This window comes from Vitis vinifera, chromosome 3 (genome assembly GCF_030704535.1).
Source record: "Vitis vinifera cultivar Pinot Noir 40024 chromosome 3, ASM3070453v1".
NCBI classification, from domain to species: Eukaryota; Viridiplantae; Streptophyta; class Magnoliopsida; order Vitales; family Vitaceae; genus Vitis; species Vitis vinifera.
Genome location: NC_081807.1, coordinates 5,245,312 through 5,260,030, shown reverse-complemented (window position 1 = coordinate 5,260,030; position 14,719 = coordinate 5,245,312). Strand labels below are relative to the sequence as shown.

Here is a 14,719-nt window from a genome sequence, read left to right as displayed (position 1 = left end):
TAATAGAAAATTTTTATAACACCTATTTGCAAGTTTCCATCATCGTAGATTATATCTTATAATATATTTAAAGTTATTTAAAATGAATATCCTTATTAGTATTAGTGTGCACACATTGGATTTATACTTGGAAATTTAGGAAGCAACTTCGATCTAGGGATTATTTTGAATAATTTGATTTTAAATATTTAGAAGAGCACATCATTTTTCCAAAAAAAAAATAATAATAAATTAAAATTAATTTATCCCAAAACTCCCTCTTCATTTTTTTTTAATTTTTTTTTATCAAAATCTATTTCAAAATTTTCAAAGTTTTCATGATAATTCTACAAGAGGAAAGAGGAAAACAAACTACAAGTATTAAAATAAAAATTCTTGTAACATACATGGGAAAATTTTCATACTCATTTGTTATATAACCTAAAGATACATTTATATTTGCTCAAAAAGTAGATGTATATAATATATTAACGTGTACAAAGAAAATGATATGTCAGATTCATACCTTCGATTTTGATTGACGTTAAGATCAAAAACAAAATAGCAGCTTCAATCTTGCAATCTCATTTCTCAAATAATTGAATTTTGAGCATTTAAAAAACACTCCACATTTCAAATAAAGTAATTTCTAAATTGAAACCAATTTTCCTTTTCAAAACACTTCCTTCTTCAAAGTTTTTCTCTAAATTAAGTTATAAATTTTAAAAGTTTTTTCAATGATACTTTAAGTGAGAAAAGATCCTAAAATTTTTCCTTTTATGTCATTTATCATGAACAATTTCTTGCCCGCGGTTTCACATACATGGTTTCTCGCACACAGATTTCGCACATGGTTTTTCTTACATGGTTTGATTACTTTGATTTTACCATTTCTTTTCCTCATAAAGTTTATTATTATTTTTTTCACATGATTTGGCCTTTTTTGTGTGGTTTTTTTCCAACCCACTCAACTTCAAAAAAATGTTTTATATTAGCAATTTAAGAAGGAATTAACAATAGTTAGACATTTTAACATCTTTTTTCTCACACCATTTTTCTATGCTCTTTCATTCTTTTTTTTCTTTTTCTTTTTGGTTTTTCTCTCACTTTACATGGTTTGTCCTCTTTTATATGGTGTTACCATAATTCTCAATTTTAAAAGCATTTTTAAATAGTACTACTCTAAGAGTAAAAAGTGAACTAATAATATTGAAAAGTTTTAAAACTTTTTTCTTATGTGGTTTATTGTGTTTTATTTTTTTCATAGTTTTTTTCTTTTCTTATAAGGTTTATATTTTTTTTCATGTAGTTTTTCTTCACTTATGTTGTTTCTTTCCAACTCATTTTGTTTTTCTTCCTTAAATTTTACTCATTTAGAGGATATAAACTTATTTTAAAATTTTGTATAATTATATTTGTAAATTTTTCATGAACAACATAAAGTTGGTAACACTTTTTAGTGAATTAATTTTTTTTATAAAGACGATGTCTATTTAAAGTATATAAAGTTACGTTTATGTTTAATGTAAATTATGTATAAATTTTGCATAATATGTGCACGTGAAAGAAAAAATATGAATAACAATTACTAATATTTCTTTATTGAATGTAAACTTATCATGTGAATCATATTGTATATAAGATTATTTTTATGCTTAACATAATTATATTTATTAGTTTTCTAATGAATGAATATGTACATAAGAATGGAAAATATGTTAATAGAAGTTATTAACATTTATTAATAGAATTAAAAATTAAACAAAGGTTGCACATAGTTTACTTAACAAATAAAAAAATATTTTTTAACAAACAATAGCACAATGGAGTAAAAGAAGAAAAAACATTTCAATATTTTAATAAACACATATAAGAAGAATTTCAAATAAATTTATAAAAAATTTAGATTAAAAAAAAATGAAACTCCTAAATCCATAAGTTTTGTTTTTTGCAAAAAGGTAAAATGTTAAATCTATATTTTAAAATTTTATTTTATTTACTAATCCATTGGTAATAAAAAAATATATTAATTAATAATAATAAAATAAAAATAGCAACAACATAGAGTGTGTAAATCTACTTAAGAATTTTAAATTTGTATTTTTAATCTTTTTCAGTAAGATTCCAATTTTTGTCACATTTTTATCTTTCAAATGAATTACAACTGAATGATAATAATAACATTCATAATTCATTTTACATGAAAATATGGTCATTTAAAGGGTATGAGTTGTTTAAAATTTAAACTTATACAATAAAATTTTAAAACCATCCCTAAAATCTTAATATTAAAATAAGAAAGAGTGAATGAACAAATTTAATATATCAAAATAATTGTGTTTCTCTTATACTTAATTATGAGTATTAAGAAAACTTCAGTTATCATTCCTAAAACAAGTAGATTTTTAAGATTTTTCATCCATCTTAAACATATCTTCACATTTAAATGTTATACATATTATATTTAATAAAATTAAGAATATTAATATGTTTATATTTATCTTATCATTATTTTTTTATAATAACAAATGTAGAAATTGAAATAACCAAAAAGCTTAAATATGTTGTCATGTAACTTTCAAGTCTTCTTATCTTAGAGTACCCTCAAGCGATCAAAGATCACTTTGATTTTCTTATAAGTGGGAGAATTCTTTTGCAATCATCTTCATTATCTTAGAAATAATTGGTAGAGGAATCCTCTAACTTTGCTTCAATATCTTCATCTTCATCTTGAGAAATGATTGAAGGTTGTTTTTAGGGATCGAGTCTAATACTCCATGGTCTTAGTTGCAACAAGTTGGGCTTAAATTTGTCGCTTCTTAAAGAGAAACTAGGATATCTCCTCCAAGACTAAAATCTGAGGAGGATGATCTTGAAAATACTTACGGACTGCCTAAGTTGAAGCATCATTCTTAAACTGAAACTAGGTATTAATAAATTAGAAGTTTTTGCATCAATTGCACTTACAACTTAAAAAATGTAGAAAATTCATCAAATGGATATGAAATGAGCATTTCTTAATAGTGTACTTGGAGAAGAGGTTTTTTTATTTATTTATTTTATTTTATAACAAAAACTAGGATATATTAAGGAATGATAAGAGAAACAAGTTTACAAACTCAAAAAGACATTATATGGGTTAAAACAAGCACCACGTTCTTGGTACACATGGATTGATGCTTATTTATTATGACATGGATTTCAAAAGTGCTATTTTTAATGCCCAGTCTACATCAAGTCAAATTCTAATGGTGATGTAATTGTTGTATGCCTCTATGGATGATTAAATTTTTATGGAAAATTATCACCAAATGTTTGAAGGTTTTAGAGAGACAATGACACAATAATTTAAGATGACGGATTTAGGATTAATGTTTTATTTTCTTGGAATTGAAGTCCAACAAACAAATGATAGTATCTTTATCTCATAAAAGAAGTATGTCGTAGACATTTTAAAGTGATTCAAAATGGAATCGTCATGAACAATTCATATTCCTATTGTAAAGTGACAATAGATAATAAAAAAGAAAGCATTGAAGAATTAGTAAATCCCACATATTTCAAAGGCATAGTAGGAAGTCTTTGTTAATTGACTTATACTAAACCAAATATTGCTCATGGGGTGGGAATTATCAGTTGATTTATGGAAAAACCATATTAGTCATACTTACAAGTAGTAGAATGAATTTTGAGGTATGTAAGTGGCATTTGTGATCATTGAATTTTCTACTCTTAATCGAGCAACTTCCATTTAGTGGGCTACACAAATAGTAACTAGGAGAGGTGATGTGGAGACTAAAAAATGATGGTAAATCCCACATATTTCAAGGGCATAGTAGAAAGTCTTTGTTAGTTGACTTCTACTAGACCATATATTGCTTATGGGGTGGGAATTATCAGTTGATTTATGGAAAAACCATATCAGTCATACTTACAAGTAGTAAAATGAATTTTGAGGTATGTAAGTAGTACTTGTGATCATTTAATTTTTTACTTTTATTCAAACAACTTCAATATAGTGGGTTACACAGATAGTAATTGGGGAAGGCGATGTAAATATAAAAAAGTGTACTATTGGGTATTTTTTATTTTTTTAGGAATAGAAGCATTCTCATTCTCATTAAAGAAGTAACCAGATGTAGCATTATCAATTGCAAAAGTTGAATAAATGACAATTACTTCCTTAGCATGTCAAACAATTTGACTTTGTAGGATGCTTAGTAAATTGAAGAATAAACAAAAAGGTCTTACAAAAATTTTGTGTGATAGTAAGTTTGCTATTGCATTAACAAAGAATCTGACGTTTCATGGTAAAAGCAAACAAACAAGCATCAAATTTCATTATTTTAAGGAACTTTGTGAAAAATGAACTTGAGTTTTGTATATTAGAAGATCAAGTTGCAAATATTTTTACAAAGCCACAAAAGTCGGATGTGATTGAGAAGTTGAAGATAATGTTTGGTGTGATTGAGTTTATAGCTCGATTTAAGGGAGGTTGTTAAAATTCCGATATAAAGTCAAATTCGAATAATTTTAGAAATTTGATAGAAATTGTTATTTATTTAGGTTTCTTATGTTAATTAGGACTTTTAGGACTCATAATGTAAATATAATTAGTTTATTATAAATATGTTTACTCTTATGTTGAAAAAGAAATAATCAAACATAATAAAATATCATTTTAACAAAAATATTATCAATACCCAATCGTGTGGATTTCAATAGAACACATATCAGGATATCCCCCTCTAACAATTGAGGCTTCCAAGTTAGCATCACCATACTCCAATGTCAAAGCCCGATTGAATTCTCTTTCAATATCCATTGATGTTTTCTGGATTAATTTTGGATATGTTGTAGATTGTTATTTTATATATGAATTGTTAGCCCAAAGGTTCTCTTAATCATATTTTGATGATAACAAACCATGTTTAAGTTACTAATTGGTTTGAATTGTAAAAAATCTCATGTATTAATTTGGAAATTCATCAAATGACCTAATTGATACAAGATCAAGACATTTGGAAGACCTTTAATCATAGGAAACAAATGTAAGATGAATACATGGGTGCACTTAGGTTTTACATATCATTTCATGCCTATTTGGAAAACTTGGTTTATTCTTTAAAGTTACAATTTCATTAAAACCCGAGTTTTATCAAATGTACCTTAGGCAAAACGTTTCAAAATTGGCATATTAATTTACCTAAAGACCTTACCTAAGTGTTAGAAAAGAAAAGAACAGAAAAAAAAAAAGGTTTTCGGGGCCAAAATGTTGAACCGGTCGAGGCACTGGGCCAATCGACTCAACCTGCCAGGGTACCAGTCGATCGATTCCCTTTACCCGATCAAGGTCTGGTCAAGGAATGCAAAAACACACTCTCTCTTCTAATAGTCTTCCTTTCCCAGTCAAGGTATCTTCCTTCCTGGTCGACCTTCGGTTGAGGTTCGGTCAAAGCAATGGTAATCTGTCAAAGCATTAAATGCTCCAACGACTAGTAATCCGATCGACCCCCAACTTGACCGGTTAAGACTACTTTTTGATTTTCTTGGCTCCCGAGGTTATAAACCTATAAATAGAGAGCTCTACTTCATTTATGAGAGATAGAACACCTGCATTTATTTGTCTACCAACTTGTTCTTGCCTTAAAACCTCTCATTTTTTTCTTGGTGCATTCAATCTTCACTTGCATATCCTTTAGTGCACCTTTGTGATTCATCATAGCTTTGATTTGTATTTGAGCTATCATTGAGGTAGGTTGAGGGATTTATTCTTGTAAAATTGAGTGTTAAAGTCTTCAAATGAGTTGAATCTTGAAGAGATTGTGTAAGAGCTCATTAAAGCCGAAATCCAAATGTAAAGGAGATTAGAAGCTTGGTTGAAGCTTCAAGTTAGTGGAACTCTCACTCTGTTAGGAGCTTGAGGAGAGTGGACGTAGGCAAGGAAGTGTCAAACTAATATAAAATTTGAATTTGAATTTGATTTCTCTAACTCTATCTCTTTATATTTGCTTCTATTGTGTTTGAATTTGTTGTGTTTAAAAAGATTTTTAAAAACTCAATTCACCCCCCTTCTTGGGTGTTTTTCTCATTTAAGATTAGCCTTTATTTTCTCATGAATAGTGGTCATGTTATGCCACTTTTGATTATTGGTTATTAGATGTTATATAGTCTTGTGCTCTTATGGATTTATGCTCAAAGATTATTTATCAATAGTATGAATTTGATTGTTGATTTTAATGCATATTTTGAGGGAGAACCTTGTTTAGATATTTTTGGTTTTGTGGAGAATTTGAGCTTAAAATTCCCTTCACAAATTTTGATGATTATGAAACAAATGATAATGATTTAATTGTATACTTAATTGTCTTTTGAGCAGGATATAAAGTTAAAAATCATTTTATTAGAAGATCGGAATTTAAGATAAGAGTACAAGACCATATACCAAGAAAGCTTTAAGTTAAACTAAATTTTTTTGGGATGCTTATCCAATATAAATTTGAGATGCATTAAGATAGGATTCCTTGCATATCTTCAAAAACACCTTGTCTTACAAATTTTAGAAAATCTACATCCAATTCAATCTTTAAATTGCCTTGAACAATAAAAACCAACTTTTCTCAATGATTGCTTAAGTTATAATGGTTTTTGAAAAATTCCATGAAGATTTAAACTAGGGGTGACAATGACTTGTGTTGTGTTGGGTTAGTATTATACTAGTGCAAGAAATAGTGAAAATTCACTTGGCTCAAATACAAACACAACCCATTATTTACACAAACCACATGACACGATTAGTTTAACTTATTTAATAAATGATTTAAGTTGGAGTACTACCCATTAACTCAATTTCAACCTACCTATTAAACTCAATAACATAATTATAATCCACTTAACTTATTTAAAATTTAAAATTTATAAATGTATTATTTTCAAATGATTTTTAATTGCTTTAACTTTCAAGTTTAATTTTTTACATTTTCATTAATTTGATTATTTAATTTTAGTTATAATATAAAAAATAAATTAAAATTTTAATTCTACACTTGTTTATTATTTTACTTAATATTTTAATTATAAAATATTTATAATATTTATATTGAAATATATAAAAATTTACTTATTTATTTAATTTTTTTAACTATACGATTTTTATAAATTTAAAATGCTTTAAACTTATAAAATTATATAGGTTGTAGAACTTTGGGCATAAACAAATTAATTTGACACTATTAAGTAAAAAGGTTGGCTTATAAATAAGGCATTTTGATACTATTAAGAGAACGGGTTAGAGGAATTTGACAATCAAACATGAACACGGCTTATTTATTAAATGAGTTATACAAATTAATATAATTATAACATGAATACAACTATACCAAACACAAACCATCATGTTTTTTTTCCCAGTTACATAGCCAAAAAGGTTTACTCTTCACAAGTGATGGTTACATAGTCCTTTCCTTGCATGGATTCTATTTCTTGAGATCTAATCTAGTTCTCCGCTATCTATAGGAATGTTCCTATAATTGGTCAAAAATTCTATTCTCTCAGCAGACTAAGAGCTGGAACTACTAAAGGAAGGAGCTAACTTACTAGGTAGAAAAACAAAAAAAAACCACTCTATACTTTAAGAAAGAATATATATATTCCTTGGAATATTGTAGCTTAAAACTATCAAAACAAAAGATTTTGTAACTCGAGTGGCAGATTGATCAGTCGAGCAGCGGGAAAGGAGGCTACCGGACACTCAACCTACTTGGGTGAACCTCAACCAGTCAAGGGACCAATCCAGGTCACTCAACCTACTAAGGAGAACCTCAAGCAGTCAAGGGACCAGTCGACAAATTGATTATCGGTTGACCTATTCCCTCAAAAGTGTAACAGCTAGTCGAGGAGTCAACTCAAAATTGTTTACAGAGGATAATATGGCAAAATGATCATTCCCCTGTTCCAAACATGTGACTATGAAAGAATCCTTCCTTTGCCGTATATTTACTGAATTAAAGGAGCAGGAGATCTGTATTAACAACACATTCATTTATCATTGATAATCTTGAAGGTTCCGGCCTCATACAAAAAGGATCTTTGTACAGACATAAGTTATCCACAGGTTTACACGACTATTCAATACCTATATATCATCACTCACCCGATCCAACATACTGGATCAGAAGCAGGCCTCTGGGCAGTACATTTTTTATATAGGCTTTGTCGATTGATTAACCCAAATTTTTTCTGAAGCCCATCAGTCCCTTCAACCGTGTTACTCACTCTGTACATATGATCTTTTCCTCACTAAACTGTACAACTTGCAAGAAAATTAGCCCACTTTCAAGCATGGAAACTATTCCAGTTGTCCCATACATAACATCTGATTGTTACATTGCTAAACTTGGATGTATTCAGCACCTTGTAGGGATTAAGTTTTGCCTGTAACCTCTTAGGGGCTTCCATACCATCCTAGCAAGTTCACATAGAGCGATCCCCACAATTTTTATCCTTGAGAGATCACTACAATCTTGAGCGACGAGTGCATTTGCTTACATACTGAGAATACCTACGAGCAGAAGCAAGCGGCTGCCCATTCAAAGAGCCAGAAAATTTAATATCCCAACCTTCAATGTTTTTAGGGACACAAACATCAAAGAGGAACTGCCCAAGAACACTATGTGCACTGATGCGTGGGGGGTCAGGCACAGGGACTGATCTTTCTTTCAGCTCATCAGGTGAGGGTCCAGAGTCTCTACCATTTTGATACTCTGCTGAACTTGGCAAGAAGAAGTGGTCACTCGGCTCGATTGCAACTCTTCTTAGGCTCTGGTTTGAGTTCACTGCTGCTTTCTGGAGGTTGCATATCAACTCAGATATCTCATCCTGTGCACCCTCCATGCCTGCTCTTTCTCCTTCAAGTTGGATTTTTTGGAGATGCACTGAAGCTGCCTTCTTGAGGAGCTCAGTCACAGCAGCCTTGTATTCAGTTGGATATTGCCTGTAATGACCTGAAGCAGCATAATAGAACAAATGAGCTTGATTTTTATTTTTTTTTCTATTTTTTTTATATTTTATATTTTATTTTTCAACCTCTTTCAGGTATGCCTAGCCCTAATTTCAGTAGCAAGAGGAGCAGGGGACCAGACCCTGTAGAGAACATGACACTGTTAACACCCTTGGTAAAGAGAAGGTATGAGTTGATACAAATCCTGACGATGATAAAAAACATCAAAGTAAAGAGCCAGTTTGCATTTAAGAATCAACTGAAGTCTGGGTTCTCAAGCACAATAGACAGGCAGTACATGTTGGACATGTTCCCAGGTACAGGACCCACCACATGATCACATAAATCATCTCACAAGACAATTGGAATTTCTGCAAAAAGGGACTTGAAATTAATTTCCATTTTGTTAGGAACCTGAATGATTGGGAGTTGGGTGCCATGGAGCGCTTTCTTTCTTTACTTCAAGGACATTCAGCGAAAAAGGAACAGAATAGAGTGGTTTGGAAGGGTGGGAACAAAGGGGTCTTCTCTATTAAGGGGTTTTATTCTGTGTCATAGAATGGTTGTACAACCCCTTTCCCTTTAAAAATACTATGGAACCAGTGTTGTCAAAAGCAAAAGGCAATATCAAGGCGATAAGACTCCTTTTAGCCTAAGGCGAAAGGCGAAAAACAAGGCGATAACCTAATTATAGTAAGACAATAAAAAATATACATATATTTACCTATTCGATATTCAACCAATATAAGCGTTGTTTTCAACAATCAACAACACTATTAATTTTTCATCACTCACAATGTCTTATAAAATTAACAAAATAGTAATAATTATTGAAAGTGTTAAATATTATACCCCATATTATAAAAAAATCATTTTGTTTAAAGATATTCATCCTATCTAAATGTATATTCTAATTTTTCAAATATCTAAAAAGCAAAATAAAAAACAAAATAAGAGATTGAACATTCTAGAGAAGCTTTAGGCAATCATCATCATAGTCATTATTGAAATTAAAATTGTCATTACTTTCATCAAGACTAGATTGATAACCATCCATCTTATTATCTCTATGATAATATAATATTTTATCTTATACTTTATTTAATCCAATGTTAGATTGAATGAAATTATGATCTAAGTATGTTTAATCTTAATTCATGGTCAAAGGCTCGCCTCTATGCCTTATGCCTTATCCCAAGACGATTGCCTAAGCATTGCCTTGGCATTGCCTTTTTGAAGTCGCCTTGCCTAGGTTTTCAAAAGGCGACTTTTATCTACCCTGTCTGGCCTGATGACCTAGGCAACCTAGGTGATCGCCTTTGATAACATTGTGTGGAACCCCTAGATTCCTTCAAAGGTGAGTTTCTTCACTTGAGAGGCTTGTTGAGGAAAGATTGACTTTGGATCAACTTCAAAAAAGAGGGTGGACTTTGGCCAACATATGTGCTTTATGCCAAGTGGAGTTAGAGACCATAGACCATATCCTTCTTCATTGTGACAAGGCGAGATTACTATAGCAGCTGGCATTCTCCATTTTTGGTGTTCGGTGGGTTATTTCTGACATAGTTAGGGAAACCCTCCTAGGATGGAATGGACTTTTATAGAGAAATGGTGTAGTAAGGCTTGGAGAGCAGCCCCTAGTTGCATTTTCTGGACGCTTTGAAAGGAAAGAAACAAGAGATTTTTTGATAGTGAGGAATTGTCTGATCAAATGCTAAAAAGTTTATTCCTAAACAATTTCTCTATATGGGTTAAGGTGTATATAGGTGATGGGTATATGCATTTGATTGATTTCATAGAGTGGTTGGGTATTTGGTTGAGGGAGGGAGTATTTTTTTTTGTACCCTCTTTTCTATTTCTTGCTTGTTTTACTTGTATACGACCAGTATACTCTTACGCTCTTTTCGCGCTTTTTTAATACAATTGCTTACTTATCAATAAATAAAAAAATAAAATCATCTCACAAGACAAAGTCCTCCCCACCATACTTCAATAGCTTCAACTATCCAACGCTTAGCTTCCATATCAGTCAGCATCAATACAAAAACAGGACCAGCATCTGATATGGTGATGATATGCAACGTACTTGGTCAAGTCCTCTGCTTTCTATTTAATTATTCATCCGTTAAATAAACGAGTGGACATAACTGATGCTAGCTTCTTTTCCAATAAGTTGACAAGACTCGTTTAAGATTATGATTTATTTATTACAATCACCAGCAGTGGTCAGCATGTGATATTTAACACTGTTGCATGCAGACCTAAAACAAAAAGAAAATGCATTGGACATCATAAATCATGAATATTTTGAGGGCACAAAAACAACTAAAAGTGAAAAAATTAGGGCAAAACACGTATCACTGGCTGTACAAAATATCTTTGATAATTTGTATATATTTGCATATATCTTTGATGATTTTTTGTTTTATAAAATTTAATGGTCATATTGGCTACTTTCCAACAGTATCACTGGCTGTACAAAATATGTATCATTTATGGAGGCAGCCAATTCACTACTTGATACTAAAACTTGAATTTATACCATGAAGTCCTGATAATGAAACAGGGAAAAGATTAGAGGGCAAACCTGCATGAAGGGAGTTATTCCATTTCAAAAGTTTAACATCAGCCCCAAGATCTTGTAAACGGTGAGAAAAATTGCAAACAATCTGATATGGAGCAAGATCATCATGTTTGGAGCATAAAATGAGAAAAGGAGCTCCCAAACCCTAACAAAAGAGGAGAGAAAAGATGTTGCATTAACTGATGCAAAAAGAAACTGACAAATTTGAGGGGCTACAGATCAGATAGGAACTTACGACCGAAGAGTATAGTGTCCTCCAGTACTCAGTACGTTGGAACTCAAACCTAGTGAGATATAGAGCATCCAGACCAGAAGCAACACCTTTTGCCACCCAAGATACTAGTTTTGTTGAACCAGGCATTTTGAGAATGGTGGGGGGCAGACCAAATCGAGCACCAAAATCACTTGTAAAATCTACTGGACTAGAATCATAGATGTATCCAGAAATGCAATTTCTGACCAATCGACTATCATCCTTCACAAAATAAACAAATAACAAATGTAATGTTCAGCAATTGGGTTACTACATGGTAAAAACATTGTTAGTTTCAATTCTAAAATAGATATGACCCGTTAAAACCAAATTGGAGATAAGGGAAATAAAGCATACCACATGAAGGTGTGCTTCGCATGATCCTTCAATAATCTGCATCAGATACCAGTTGAAAGTTGAAACAAAAGTACCCAGCATTTTAAATTCATTGGGGATTATTTGTAGTGATTGGGAGAAAAGGGGGGCAAAGCAACAGCGCATAAAAAACAAGATTGGATGCCTACATTGTCCCTGGATTTACCTGAAAAACCTTGTACATGCAAGCTTTTGGACCACCAGAAAAGGCTGCAAAGACTATAGGACATGGTCTAATCCTCAGCTCCTGCTTATCCATAACAAAAATGTTATTTATTCTGTGAATCAAATCCAAATCCATATAAATGCCTCTCATGCTTAAAAAAATACATGAAAATTGTTAGTCTGGAACACCACGCCATATTGTAGTTGAATTCCATTCACAGATTCTTCACCAATGTGGGAATCCACTCAGCCCTATCATCTATATCAGATTGTAGCCCTTGATAATTCATTGAATGCCAATTAAAAGAGAACAGGTACCAAAGTTGCATATGCAGAGGGAAATGATAATAAGACTGACCTCAACAAGCTCCTTGAGAGCAACAAATGCTAGCGAGGTGGCCTTCTCAGGAAAGAAACTGCATTAGTCACAATTTTTTAGAATTATAAGCCCGGCAAAGGAATAGAACAAAACAATATACACAAAACAAGACTAGCATTTGATCCCTAATTGTTTCTTTCCATGCCAATACTGATGCTCGCTCTACTCATTCACTAGCCTTTATCCTCATGTGCTTGGGACCTTCTCTTACTTTTGTCATGTGAAAGTTATGGTGAAGCTAACTGATTTTCACCCAAACTTGGGATACAACAAGAAGGAATTCCAGGGCATGGAAGATGTGGAGAATATTCTTAACCTTTTGAAGTTGGGAAGAGTGTGGGAAGAATAACATCATTGTATAACTGAAGACATTAGGGTTGTCAGTCAAGGGATTTGATACTTGGAATATGTGTCTAGTTTCTTCCTTGTGCTCATGTGCGGAAGACTGTTGGAATGCATTCTACAAAATATTCTTGAATTCAATTCAAGAAAAAAAAAAAAAAAAGAAGAAGAAAAGTGTGTTTTCTGTGTATTTATAGACATAATGCTTTAGATCCTATGAAATTGTATACCACTATCGTTTTGTGCCTTTCAAGTCTCGACAAGGTGTGAAAGCTCTAGCTGCAATTAGTTTAGACGGGTTATCTCTGAATCAATCCAAAGAATGGTGTGGAACAGGTTTTCAACACAAACTCTTCCCTAACCTCCATACAAAAAGGATTGGAAATTTAAGAGTTTGAAAAACGGAAAGGAAATGGAACTCAGTGGATCGCAAAAAACCTATCTTCAGACTTTTGTATACCATAAAACTAGAAACCTGCTCAATTTTCAATTCTGAAAATTCAGCTCATCTATAAAAATAATCAAAACCTCCACCGTCAATCCAAGCAACAAATAAATAAACTAGATAAGAAACCCTAAAAAGACTCCGTAAGGTTGCCTTTGAAAAGGTCAGAAAAGAGAAGGAACATAAAACACAACCAAAGCACAACTTCTCCCGAATTCACTCCACTTTCTCGCATTTTCCTCCGTTTTCTAGGCAACCAAACAGACCCTAAGTTGAAAGAAATTGACTTACGCGTTGAGAAAACCGGCGTGACAAACAAGAGAATTCCATCCAAGAGAAGAGTAGAGATCCACAAACTCCTTCAAGTGGGTCTCCTGAATCGAAGCCCAAGCGAAGATCACGACAACTCCTTCAACCTTGACAGCCTCCTCCTTTCTGGCCCAGTAGAGCTTGCCTCCATCGCGCCACATTGCTTCTCCCACAAGAATCGAAACGAACCCTAATTGAATCCAGCGATTGATTCAGGTTCAGACGCGAGTGGGTGAGATCGAGATACTGGGGCCGGTTGTTAGAGGTGGTGAAGCTCGGAGTAGGATCGCACGTGTGCCAGCTGCTTGGACCAACGCACCGTGCGCATTTTAGGATTAAGTTCTTATCCCTTAGGCGTTCCTTGACCTCTATTCTGCGCTGTTGTAAACAATGAAACGACGTCGGATAGTGTACGTTGAAACCCAACGGAGAATGGGGCCGCATAGATTGAAATGATGGGTTGGATCGTACTGGTAAGGCTTCGCTGAAAAGCCCATTATTTTGGATGGATCAGGCCCAATTCATATTTGGGTGCTTGTAGGCCAAGTTCCTTTATTAGTCAGGGTGCATGTTGCAGAAATCATTGCTCAAGTACATGCTTTTCATACTTTTTTTTTATTTTTTACTTTGGCTCTAATTAGAAATCAATGTATCAAATCAATAATTTTTAGAAAAATTTGATTAAGTATAAAATAATTTTTTATATAAATCAAAATAGAACTTTTAGAATAAATAATATTTTCTTAACTTTTATATTACTCAATGAGCTTTGACTTAAAGTTGCTTATCTCCCTCATCAATTGTTGTTTATCAGTCACCAAATCATCATTCCGCTCATGAATTTGTAGTGATTGTTTATCAGCCACCAAATCATCATTTCGCTTATGAAT

At 32.2% G+C, this 14,719-nt stretch overlaps 1 protein-coding gene across 1 annotated transcript; it reads right to left on the bottom strand.

Moving 5' to 3' along the window:
• Window positions 1–8,000: 8,000 nt before the first annotated feature.
• Window positions 8,001–14,213, bottom strand: LOC100245307 (uncharacterized). The gene is made up of 7 exons (XM_002282019.5): window positions 13,812–14,213; window positions 12,713–12,770; window positions 12,356–12,436; window positions 12,172–12,207; window positions 11,797–12,036; window positions 11,565–11,706; window positions 8,001–8,981 (listed from the first exon to the last, which is right to left on the bottom strand). The coding sequence occupies exons 1-7, from the start codon at window positions 13,988–13,990 to the stop codon at window positions 8,494–8,496; spliced, it is 1,224 nt and encodes a 407-aa protein (XP_002282055.1). The 5' UTR covers window positions 13,991–14,213; the 3' UTR covers window positions 8,001–8,493.
• Between the last annotated feature and the right edge of the window lie 506 nt (window positions 14,214–14,719).